We start from the raw sequence: 12,935 nt of genomic DNA, 5'->3' as shown, positions 1-12,935 counted from the left end.
TTTGGTGGAGAGGCTTTGGATCATTCGTCTTGTGAAGATATCCGGAGGGAATGCGGGTGACTGTTCCTTTGTTCTTTCCCAGTGTTCCGTCTCGGGATAAGGCACGCCGGGGCAGGAAATGCCAGCCCGCGCTCCGCCAATGTCTAAACTTGTGGATTTTAATTGACCACGTCATCTCTCTCATTCTCTCTCTCTCTCTCTCTCTCACTCTCTCACTCTCTCTCTTTTTTTCCCTCCCTCAATCTTACCTTTCCTTCTCCATCTTGCTCACTGCACTCTGTTTCTTTCCTCCTCCTCCTCCTCCTCCCTTCCTTCTCTTCTCTGCCCTGTTGTATCTATTCATCCCACTTGTCAAGCAGCCAACTGCAATACTTTTAATTGTGTGCCACGACCAGCAAAAACAGATTGGGGCGCCTTTAATTATCATCGTAGATTGCACAATTTGAACCTCATTGGATGTCGATTAACGTTTATGTGTCAGAGCCAGCCGCTTCTGTGCTTTTATCCCTCATTTGCATGGGCTTGGACTCTGTAATTGCACTGTGAGCCGTACAGTAGAGGGTGCTGGAGGGAGGGTGGGGGTTGTGACGGTGGGGATGGGGTCGGGGAGGGGGGGTGGGGTCGGAGTGACTGATGATCTGGTCCCCCTCTGGGACAAGGCCTACTGGACAAACTGTCTGTGTCCTCGCCATGGTAACAGAGCCCTGGGAACGATTGGCCGGAGGGGGGGAGCGTGGGGGTGGGGATATAAATCTTTTCAAGTTTTCAAAAGCGCCAAGTTTGTATTTTTTTCATGGATAATGCAGGCTGGAGGCGTGAGTGGTGGTTGTATTGGCAGCTGTGGGGAGCTGAGATCATAAGACACATGCCTTGACAGGAGTTCTCAGATACTGTTTTCTCCGCTCACCCCTTGTGCGCTTGTGCTTCATAAAGGACCGACCTAGTGTGAAGGGCTGACTGATTAAACACACCAAGTCATTCTTAGATGAATTGTATATCAGCAATTTTTCTTTCCAGATAATTAGGTACAGGCTGTTCAAAGAGCTGACGAGAACATCGGCTTTTACTGTGATTAACAGTCCACTTAAAGAATGTAATAAATGACTAGGGAGACGCAGATATCAGTTTTGTTTAAGATGACCCATTTTCTCAAGCACTTGTAAGTGAGAACTGTGCACAGGCACACACACTCACACACACACACACTTTTTCACAAACTTTTCTACTTCCTCTAACTGACTTTCTCAGCCTACTGAGTGGTAACCATGGCTACTTTAGAACTCTGGCACTGGTCAGCGTTGTGTTCCTGGTAAGAGTCCAGCAGGAAGTGCTTTATTGACCTCCACTCTCCCCCCCCCCCCCCCCCCAGCTAGTATCCCACTGCCCCACTAACTGGCCTCTACCCAATGGAAGCCTCTGACTGGAGGTGCTGTGTTAGGGGGGTTGGAGGTGCAGATTTTGTGGGAGCCTTGAGAGGCTGGGTGGGTGGATGTGCCAGGCCTGTCTGCACCAGATACCACTGGGCAGGCAGGGGGAGGGGCTGTGAAGTGTGAGGGAATGAGGGAGAGAGAAGGAGGACGGAGAGGCGTTGGGGGAGGTGTAGGGTATGTTTATGAAGCACCGCACAACAAACAGGCATTTTACTCAGACTCCCCACACCCTTCTCTAAATCTGCTAGACTAGGCTGCTTAGAGGAGGGGGGTAGGGTGTGTGTGTATGTGTGTGTGTGTGTGTGTGTGTGTGTGTGTGTGTGTGTGTGTGTGTGTGTGTGTGTGTGTGTGTGTGTGTGTGTGTGTGTATGGGGGGTGATAAACACCAGTGTGTGCTCTGACATGCGGTGCAGACCAGCACCATGTCATTTCATGCAGGAGGGGAGCATCAGTGTTAAGCACCAGTGCATTACCAAGCCCTCTGCTGTCACATGACGAGTGAACCCACCGCCTGGTTGTTTCCCTCCAGAGGAATGGCAGACATCTCCTCCCCACATGGCTGTTTCGATGTCTGGCGGGGACCACTGGTCTCACCCACAGCAGACAGCCCTGCGTTGAGTCAGTGCGTGTGCACAATGAAAAATGGTGAACCCGTCGGAGGTCCTCTTTTGTGTCAGCGCCTCCGTTAGACAGACGGGCTCCACGATAACCAAGCTGTTTTGAAACACAGAAAGCATACCCCTGATGAATGAGTCGCTCGCACCACTGCGCCCGCTACAAAAAAAGCACACTCACGCATTCACACACACAAGCACACATAATCTAGCGCCCCTCACCCCCAAACACACACCCCTGTCATATCTCCTGTCTGACTAATTGGTGTATTCTGCCGTTTGCAAGATTTGTTTTCATAATTGATGCTCCATCCTGCCGTGTGCTTGGCATAATTACTGTTCAGAAGTCACTGTTTACATAACAGCAGCCTCAGCTTCAGGTTCCTCGCTGTCTGCACTCATTGAACAAAAGAACAGTAGACAAGCCCCCCCCCCCCACACACACACATCCCCCCCTCACACACACACCCATTACCAGTCGCTACCAACAGCTCCTCTTCATCACAAACTGTCCTGATACACCCGTCTAGTCAAAATGAAAGGGAGAACAGTTTGAACTTCAAACCACTCCCTTGGGAGAGACGAAGATAGATACAAAGAGGGAGAGACAGATTTGGAAAAAGGGAGAGAGAAAAAGTGAGGAAGGGAGGGGGAGATAGAAAGAGAGTGAGATAGAAAGAGAGAGAAAGAGAGAAATAGAGAGAGAGAGAGAGAAAATTGCTAGTGCCAGAGGGCTCCACGTCCTACCTTTTAATTAATTCTATACAAGCAAATAGCTTGGGCAGCTTTGGACAGCTTCGAAAACAAGACGGGAAAAAAAAAAACATATTATGGGCTTAATTGCAGCCGCCACCAAATGGTGTGTGACTAGCTGGCTGGAGTGTGCGGGCCAGAGACCTGAGCAGATGGTTAGAAAACGACTTGCTGTTTTTTTTTTTCTTCTTCTTTAAAACCAAAGCTGTTCGCATCCTCTCGTCCCTCGCGTGCCCCTCGTCTGGTCATCCGACTAAGACGATGCCCGTTGGGTATTCCGCACTTTGATAAATCCGACTGGCTGTTCTTTTTCTGTATTGTGGGGGTCAGCTGATGGCGTGGGCCTGTCATTAAACTGCGGCCACTGCTGCTGCGTTCGGCAGTCTGCTGGATTAAATGTAGGGTGACAATCCATGGCTGTGGGTCAAATGAATGACGCGTTAGCTAGACACCAGAAATGGTCGACAACTCTGAGCTAATGAATTGTGTGAAAGCATCTGTTGACCGCCTATGGCTGCTAAGTCTGAGGTCTGGATCAGATGTTGTTGTTTTTTTTTTTATCACATATGGAGAAAAAAAGTTACTGTGTGTGTGTGTGTGTGTGTGTGTGTGTGTGTGTGTGTGTGTGTGTGTGTGTGTGTGTGTGTGTGTGTGTGTGTGTGTGTGTGTGTGTGTGTGTGTGTGTGTGTGTGTGTGTGTGTGTGTGTGTGTGTGTGTGTGTGTGTGTGTGTTTTCGTGTTTTGATGTTTGTTGTCATCCGATTATTTGCTAGTTTTACAACAGAGCCTTTTGTCCCTGCCAGTTGCTGTAAGTAATGTAATTCCTTCCGTAAGGGACAGATGGATCTCAGCATGGGGCACGAGGAAGAGAGAGGCACTTTCCCTCGTGTGACGTCTAAGCAGAAATGCTCTTAAACTACACTGAGACAAATTACAAAAAAAAAAAAAAAAAAAAGTTAGACTTTTTCATGTTCAATTTTAGTTTCAGATAGTGTTAAAGAAAATAAAGATGGGATTGAAGATCATGGAGTGACAAAGGAAAATGAGCAATTCATCCCTTTAAGTAGACAGGCTCACTCATGGCATGCTTTTCCCCTCGTGCATTTGTTTATCTAGGCATTGGTGTGTCTTAAAAGATAATTTGACATCTAAATGCAGAGGGGAATTGCTTCAATTCTGTCACCAAAGACAAAAACACGTTTGATGCAGCCACAATATGAAAAAAGGCGTGGGAAGTCACTGGAAAGCAATCTGTTTTACCTCATGCGGTTGATTAATTTTAGGCCCCAGAAATAAAGAAGCGTCTTCAGTCCTAGCGGGGCTGTTCATTGAACACTCCCAGGATGCAGCTTCTTGCACACATGCGAGCCATTACCGCTCTCTCCCCTCACACATAGCGCATTGTTTGGTGTGCCAGGTTTTAAACGAACAAGTTGATGACATCTATGAATTGCATTCATGTCTACTTTGACCATGAAAAAAGGGAACATGGGGGAAAAAAAGAATCCTTCTTCCATCTTTCTTTGTTTCTTTGTTGATTAAATTATAAAGCTGCAGCGATTTTATTTCCCCCCCTTGCCTTCCACAGATCACGGTGTCTGACTATGGCGTGCCAGCCAAGTCTACAACAGTGCGTGTGGTGGTCCAGGTGCTGGACGAGAACGACAACAAGCCCCAGTTTCTGGAGAAGATCTACAAGATCAAGTTGCCCGAGCGGGAGAAGCCGGAGAAGGAGAGGGCCCTGAAGAGAGACCCCGTTTACCGCGTTATCGCCTCCGACCGCGACGAGGGACCCAACGCCGAGATCTCCTACAGCATCGAGGAAGGCGACGAGCACGGCAAGTTCTTCATCGAGCCCAAGACCGGCCTGGTGTCCTCCAAGAAGATCTCCTCTGCAGGCGAATATGACATCCTTACGGTACACATTTATTTCATGAACCGATCTAATGCTTTCCGAGTTCTGTATGTGGTTCTAGAGTTGTACACCGCACTCTCAAATACCAAGGTGCCAGAAAAACGTCTGTAAGATATAGGAAAAAAGTCTCTGCACACTTGGATCCATGCAAAAAAGTGTCTTTTACTACCAAGCTTTCGGTCCTTAGACCTTCATCAGGGCATCTGAGTTCTGTATGTGAAAAGTGTGAATGTGAATGTGTGTTCCTTGTCACAAAAAGAAGTGTATGTTTCAGTGAGGTCTCTGTAAATATCCTTGAAGAATGCTCCTGTGAAGGCATGCAGCCAGTAGGGCTACGTGCTGGCTGAGCCATGCAGGCATTGATACCAGACCTCCCTGGTGTTTGTCACGTGCCATCTGCTGGCTGACCTGCCCTGTGGGGGGTAAACAACAGGTGTAGTGAGGGGGAGCTGCTGCCCGTCTCTTCCCACTACTGGCCTGACACTGATGGTGTTTGTGTCTGTTTCCCCCCCCCTCCCCTCCCATCCCATCCCATCCTCCTGTCACTTGTAGATCAAAGCTGTGGACAACGGGCGTCCCCAGAAATCCTCCACCTGTCGGCTGCACGTCGAGTGGATCGTCAAGCCCGCGCCGTCGGCCACCCCCCTGGCCTTCGAGGACTCCCCCCTCACCTACTCCGTCATGGAGAGCGACCCCGTGGCTCACATGGTGGGGGTCATCGCCATGGAGACCATAGAGACGCCTGTCTGGTTTGAGATCACAGGTAACAGCTGTTTGTTTTGCCAGAGTAGGCCTAATAACATGCTAGTAATTGCTAGTTAGTAATGGCTGGTGTGCTGATTGGTGTGAATCGTTGCGTGACTAAATGTATGGTAGTCACTTGTGTATCAAAAAGATTCACATAATGTTTTTAAGGGCATTTTTGACGTGGCTGTGGGTGTTGTGTGCTGATAACAGTAATGCTACTTCTAATCAGACCTCAGCTAGCATGATTTTGGATCTATTTCCATGTGCACTTCCAAGTTAATTACTGTTTCTGTGTTTCTTACAATTTCTGCGAATAATTGCCCCTCTCCCTTGGCCCTTCTCTTAATCAACTCTGACTGACAGTTCTTTCTTTCTCTCTTCTCTCCTACCTTTCTGCGTGCCTTTTTGTCCTTCTTGGAATGTATAATTTGCTTTGGATTTGCAAGGAGACGTAGAGGCTAAAGAAGTGTTTTACATCGTTCAGATGGCTTGTGACCTGAACTGTACGGCAGAAGGTATCTGCTGGGATCTCCTAAATGAGACCTTCATTAAGAGATCTGTGACCCCTGTGGTACTTGTGGTGTTTACTCGTCCTTGTAAAGCTGTTTGACCACCCCAACTCCCCCCTAACTGTTACCTCATTCAGAGACACTGGAATGCTTTTCCCTGTATGATTCATGTTATTTTTGGTATTATTGGTGTTATTATTTTTTTTTAGTTCAATTTTTATGTTGATTATTGTGTTTTGTGAAGTTGCATTTTTGTCATGCGTGGCCTGGACACATGCATGTCATGCATCTCACATGTACTTGATTATTGTTATTTATGTGTTCAGTCTAAGGTGTGGAAGATGTCATAGCAGCTTCTGTCACCTCCCCTATATTTACCCTTGTTTGGTGAATTTTTTGTTTGTTTGTTTGTCTAGTTTCCCCGTCATATAGTGTGCAATAAGAGCAGCCTGTCTCCCCCAGCTACCTTCACCTTAGTGTTGTAAAGAGCAGGTGATGACGAGAAACTAATTTCCTGTCAATTTCCATTGTCCTTGGCTCGCTGCCGAAAAAAGGTGGGAACTACGACAGCCGCTTTGACGTGGGCAAGGCAAGTGGTACCATCATCGTGGCCAGGCCCCTCGACGCCGAGCAGAAATCAAATTACAACCTGACGGTGGAGGCAACAGATGGAACCACATCTATCAGCACCCAGGTAATTGAATGGCTAATGAAATGTTTATGGAAAAAAAGATGAGGGGGTGGGAGGTTGATTCTAGATCCTGTCTTTCCTTTGAGCGTGTTTGGCATCTTTGTGATGATGTGTGTGTGACAAGCAGTTTGAACAGTGATAGCGTAAATGATTGTGTAAATAAGGAGGGTGCACGGATAGTGGAATAACCGGTAATTTGTTCGAGATATACTTCATCAATATTAATATGCCTATTCGTTTATTCTGTAGCACACAGAGGCACAGATAGAAGTTCTGCTAATGTAGAAGTTGTGCTACCAAGTTACTGCTAATTAAGTTGGAATATTGCAATCACGCAATGGATCTGACACAGTGGATCTGACACTTATTAGCATTCTCTTTGTTCTGTTTTGTTTAGTCTTCCACCGTACACTATTATAATAGTTCTCCACCGTACACCATTATAATAGTTCTCCACCGTACACCATTATAATAGTTCTCCACCGTACACCATTATAATAGTTCTCCACCGTACACCATTGTAATAGTTCTCCACCGTACACCATTGTAATAGTTCTCCACCGTACACCATTATAATAGTTCTCCACCGTACACCATTGTAATAGTTCTCCACAGTACACTATTATAATAGTTCTCCACCGTACACCATTGTAATAGTTCTCCACCGTACACCATTATAATAGTTCTCCACCGTACACCATTGTAATAGTTCTCCACAGTACACTATTATAATAGTTCTCCACCGTACACCATTGTAATAGTTCTCCACCGTACACCATTGTAATAGTTCTCCACAGTACACTATTATAATAGTTCTCCACCGTACACCATTATAATAGTTCTCCACAGCACACTGAAAATATTAGTGGTGGTAATGTAAATAACCAAACAACACTATCAGTTGTTACCCCTAGTGTAAATAATAGTAATGTATGATGAATGATGTCAGGGTATTGGTAGAATGCTTCCACAACACCTTGACTATTTGAGTTGGATCAGGCTTTGGACTCAATTTTAGTTGCACTCACATCAGGTCAGCAGAAATGGAAAAAAATGATCATACGGAAAGAGAATAGAACAAAGAGATGTTTTTTTTTCTTTCTTTTTTTATTTTTTCCATTTTTCTTCCACGTGGGTCGGGAATTCCGTGCATATTGCCGAGGTCTGGGCTGGGCCCTGATTAGATTAGTGCTCCTGCCGGTCTGGTCATCTGTCGCTCAGACGGGCTCCAAGCGAGCCGTACGTCACCACCACATGTGTTGGCAGACATTCTCGGGGCCTCGGAGTTGGGGCCCCGATCCAGACGTGTGCGTTCTTCTCCGGCCCGCGCTGCGCTGCCGCTGACACTTGTGGAATCTTCCATTGTCTCATGCCTGAGGAGGCCGGAGAGGATGGAGCTGTCTGGACAGAGTCTATGGAAGCACACATTCCTCACATGGCTGCACTGCAGTTGGAGTTGGCTCAGCGCAGAACAGGAGCTCTGACCCGGCGATGGCCTCGGTCGGGAAACCAAGCGAAATCCCCTCTTTCCACTCGGTCTTCAGAAGGAAAATGGTCATGCATGCATGGCAGTGTTTTTAGGATCAGGTGTTCTTTCCATTCTATCGTCACAGATTTATAACATACATTTTTTTTTTTTTTACAAAGTTAAACAAATGCACAGGCACAGGTTCCACAAGGCAAAACTAATCCTCTAAAGGATTTGTATGGACTGAAACTGTCCATCTCTGTTCTTACAGGGGAGCTACACCAGGAGCGTAACTGAAGTGTTCCGTTCTCGAAGCGTATGCTGCAGCAGTTAATAATCACTATAATCAATTGAAGTAGCTACACCAGATGCGACAGTAGCGTGTTCATTCGAAAAAAAAATAGACTATAAGTAGAGATAAAAGGATTTTACACGAACAAAACGCTTCAGTTACGCGCCGGGTGTAGCTCCCCTGTTGGAGTGAAATCTGAAAGATGGGGGCTGCTACTCTCACTTTTTCCGAGTACAGTGGGTTGCCTGGCGGCTCTCATGACTGCCCTCTCAAAGGTTAAACGGAACCTGAAGCGGAAGGAAAGCTCAAGTCTGTTGTTGGGTTTTTTTGTGTGCGCTGTGAATGCAGCCCTTTCAGAGCTGGTGCCGGGGTGCCGAGGCCACCGAGCCCAAGCAGAGAGTTTTCCACTTGGCCGAAAAGAGACACTGACTCCCCCCGCCGCCTCCCTCCCGACATCCCCCGTCCACCCCCACCGCAAACTGCCTTCATGTTTACAGCTCAGCCGAGTTTGAAGTGGAGTGACAGAGTGCTTATTGTGACAGGGGTTGAAGCGATGCCCCCCCACCCCCCCCTCCGCCCCTCCTCCCCTCCTCCCCATTCCACCCTTCCACTGCCATCAACCTTCCCATGGTTCCCCCCTCTCGCAGGCAGCTTGGCACAGACGCTGACGAACCACTTCTGATCAATAGACTCTGCACTCGGACACAATAACATCAGACACAGGGGCCCGCCGTCAGAACCGTCCACCAAACTGAAATTTACTGGAGGGAAGGACTGGTGGGTGGGGGGAGGGGGGCAGTTTGTTGATGATTCTCTATTTCTACTCTACTTTTCTTTTCTTTTTTTTCCCGTCAGAGTTGGTGGGGAAGGAGGGAGTGCATGAAACACAAAAGGGTGACATAACAAAATTAGTCACAGTGCTGCCGCGGTTCAAAGACGCACCCCTCTTTTTCTTGTCCAAGCTTGTTAACGTGAGTGGCATTGTGAGGCCCCAGAACTATCACACTCAATCAGTTACACTTGGTGGGCACACACACTCAGAGCGTGCGTCGTACTTTCTCCATATTCTATGTTTGATGTCAAAATGGGGTAGTGTGTATGCATGTGTGAAGCAGATGAGTCCTCTCATGATTTTGTCACATGCATTCTCCATGTGTGTGTGTGTGTGTGTGTGTGTTTGTGTGCATGTGTTTGTGGATGTAATTTCAACTTGTTGAATAAGTTCAATAAGCACACACTCGTGACATGTTTCCACATATTCCTGAACAAATCCATCCGGTTCACCCTTACAGCAAATTCCGCTCAACTCCAGCACATTACACAAAGCAGGTGACTGAATGGGGCCATGGTAAAGCACGCCTCGCCTTCCCACCTCGTGTGCCTCTTCGGGCCGCCGCGTAGCCTTGACAGTCCATGTCAGTCCTCCTTCCAATTAGCAAGCGAGAAGTCGGAGGTTTGCGCCCATCAACACTTTCAAATAGCTCGCAAACAGGCAGGTGCCTGCGACGGGCAGGAACTAGGTCAAACGGACAAATTAGGCAAATATTTGCCCTTTTTTACTCATTATGCCTGGACACGGGCACAGTTTTCATCGTCTGGTTTATTAAACAGCTGGAGTGAGTTTTTTTTTTTTCTTTTCCAGCACTCACAGAGACATTGTGGTTTTTGATAGCTGCTTGATAGTTTTTTTGGGGTTTTTTTTAGCTTTTGATCTTTTAGAGTGCGCTCGCTGCAACAATTGCCATGCTTTCATTTAAACCTGAACTCAATAAGCAAAACTTCAAAGCATGCGAGATCTTAACTTTGTTAAGAGTAAAAAGGCATTGCTTCTCTTCATCCTGCATTTTTGTTTCTGTGATTTTACTGCCTAATGCATCACCACATTTATGAATAGCATAGGACTGCATTAAGCTTATTTGTTTTGATAGGAAAGGAAATCTTAAGCAGATTAGAGTCAGTAGCGAGAAAGGGGGTGTTTATGATTATTTTATTTTTTATATTTGTTTACCTTGTTTTCTGTGAACCATCCCTCATGAATACACCCGTATGACTAGAGCGTGGCACTGGTTAATCAGTTATTTTGCAATCTGTCACGTTCAACTCAACGTAGCCCTTGTGACGACCTCCCAGTCCCCCCTGTGACTGCCTCTATCTCCTCCTGAAATCAGAGTCATGTGTAGTCTAGCTCTAGCCCACCACCCCAACCTTGGGCCGGACGGCCATCTGAGGGCTAGCCTGCCCGGCCCTGCCCGGCCCGCGTGCTGTGCCTGCTGCGCTATTTCCTCTCTGTTTTAGTTGGTATTCCTTTCCCCTGGATGGAACGTGTTTTTTATTGTTACAACTTTTTCTGCTTTTCTTTTCTCCCTCTCCCCGAAGCACCACATTTTAGACTGGCATGGGAGGATTATGATTATTTTGGCCCGAAAGAAAACAAAAATCAGGACGTCTGCTCTAATCCTATTTTGGGAACATGGGCTGCATGTTTGTGCTGTGGTGTGTGTGTGTATTGTGTGTCGTCTTTCTATGGTGTGTGTATGTGTGTGTATGAATGTGTGTGTGTGTGTGTGTGTGTGTACGTGTGTGTGTTCACCGTGTGTTCTTGAGCGAGCGGTGTGACACGTACCAGTCGTCTTTCTATGATGTGTGTATGTGAGTGTGTGTGTGTGTGACTGCCAGACTATATGGCCCCTTCGACCTGCCACCTGGCAGTAGGCAGTGGTGTCTGTGCAACAGGCTGGCAATGTCTAAGCTGTCACGTGTCCTGAGCTAGGCACTGCGCTGGTGGCGTTTTCTCTCAGCCTTCTCGCCTCCTTTCTCTCTCTTTGTGTGGGCGGCTGATGGATGTTGCACAGCTTTCTGGGAGCTGGCACCATTTTGTCCTGTGCTGTCCTGTCTGTCTCACACACCCCTTCCCACACTGCAACACCTCCCTATCCCCCCCCCCCCCCCCCCCCATCAGTTCTATACACACTGCCATTTTCCTGGTGTGTGTGTGTGTCCAAAGACTCATTCATAGCTGTATATGAGGAAATGTTGTTGTTTTTTGCCAGATTTATTTGCCATCTGCATTGGGAACTCTGTTGTTGTATGTCAGCGTGATTCTTTGGGCAGCTTAAGAAAATTAAACGTGTGTGTGTAGATACATCCACACATGTCTGTAATGGAATATGTGTGTTGCATATATGTGTGTGTGCGTGTGTGTGTGTGTGGCGTTTTAGTGGATTGTTATTAGAGGGGTTACAGCAGGGCTTCTCTCTCGGCTGGTGGGCCTCTGGCTCCAGGAAGGCGTTCTGCTGGGCTCAGCTGATCCCAGCAAACTGCATTCCAACGCGGGCATCTCACAGGCCGAAGCACTGCCAGGATACCCAGGCGCACACACACATACACTCTCTCTCTCTTTCTCTCTCTCTCTCTCTCTCTCTCTCTCTCTCTCTCTCTCTCTCTCTCACACACTCCATAATCTCACTGCAGGAGAACCACAAGCTGCTCCCCTGTGCACAGTCTGTTCCTGTTCAGCTTGTCTTTGTACTGCTTGCCATCTTTAGTCAGCTTTCTTTCTGCCTGACTTTTTCACCTTATACTTTTCTCCTAATTCTTCTCTTTTTCTTTGTCTACCCTATCGCCCTTTCTTTTTGGTTCGGCTGTAGACATGCATTTTTTAAGCGAGATCTTCTTTCACACACACTGCTCTCAGTTTTTTCTCTTGGCCGTCTTCGTCTCTCTCATCTCTTTCATAATATCTCTCAATCTGTTGATCATCTCTTCTTTCTTTTTTTCATCTTCCTCTATATTCTGTCTCTGCAAGTCTTTCTCTTTAATCTTCCCATGTGTTGGGCCCTCAGACTCTGTGTGACACAACTAAGAGTGTGTGCTTCAGAGATGTCTCATAGGAGATCTGCTTTATGTCACTTGCATTGAGTGTGTGATTCTTTTGCGCGTGAAGAACTGTTCTCTGGAGAATTGTGACGATTTCAAGTCTTCAGTCGGCAGCAGGTAGGAGGTGGGGAGAGAGAGGTGTCATGAAGAAGGCATGCATCAAGGCAATCAACGCTGCGTGCTATATGAAACCATTCAGACACGCTTGCAAACACACACTCGCACGCAGAAAGACACACACACACGCAGACACAGCATACACACACACCTTTGCTGGTGCATCCGTACACACAGGGAGACAAGCAGATTGGCTCGTCGTGTCATTTGTCCGCCATTGTCACCATTGTGGCCGTCACTATCAGCTCCATGAATAGCCATCCCATTCAGCAGAAGCCCTATCTGCCGCTGCCCAGGCATCTCGGCATTGTGTGGGCCAGGGCTCCGCTCCCCACCCCACCCCCCCAACCCCCATCCCCCAACAGTGTCTGCTGAAAGGGAGAGATGGAGTAACCTGGGCTACAGTGACGGGGGGGGGGGGGGGGGGGGGGGGCGCTGGGCTTCTGGGGTGTGGGGTGGGGTGGGATGGAGGGACAGCCTCAGATCTCCGAGCCCAGGCACGGTGACTCCTGGCAGGCCATGAA

At 47.6% G+C, this 12,935-nt stretch overlaps 1 protein-coding gene across 1 annotated transcript in view; it reads left to right on the top strand.

The window, feature by feature from the left end:
- The window catches only part of fat1a (FAT atypical cadherin 1a), a 78,154-nt gene that overhangs the window by 31,683 nt on the left and 33,536 nt on the right, over window positions 1–12,935 (top strand). The window contains 3 exon segments of the mRNA XM_062523542.1: window positions 4,385–4,714; window positions 5,264–5,474; window positions 6,522–6,661. Of these exon segments, the coding sequence (XP_062379526.1) occupies window positions 4,385–4,714; window positions 5,264–5,474; window positions 6,522–6,661 (681 nt within the window).

The sequence above is a fragment of the Sardina pilchardus genome, chromosome 2, assembly GCF_963854185.1.
Source record: "Sardina pilchardus chromosome 2, fSarPil1.1, whole genome shotgun sequence".
NCBI lineage: Eukaryota > Metazoa > Chordata > Actinopteri > Clupeiformes > Clupeidae > Sardina > Sardina pilchardus.
Note: the sequence above shows the minus strand (reverse complement) of the source record. Positions and strands in the feature narration are given on the sequence as shown.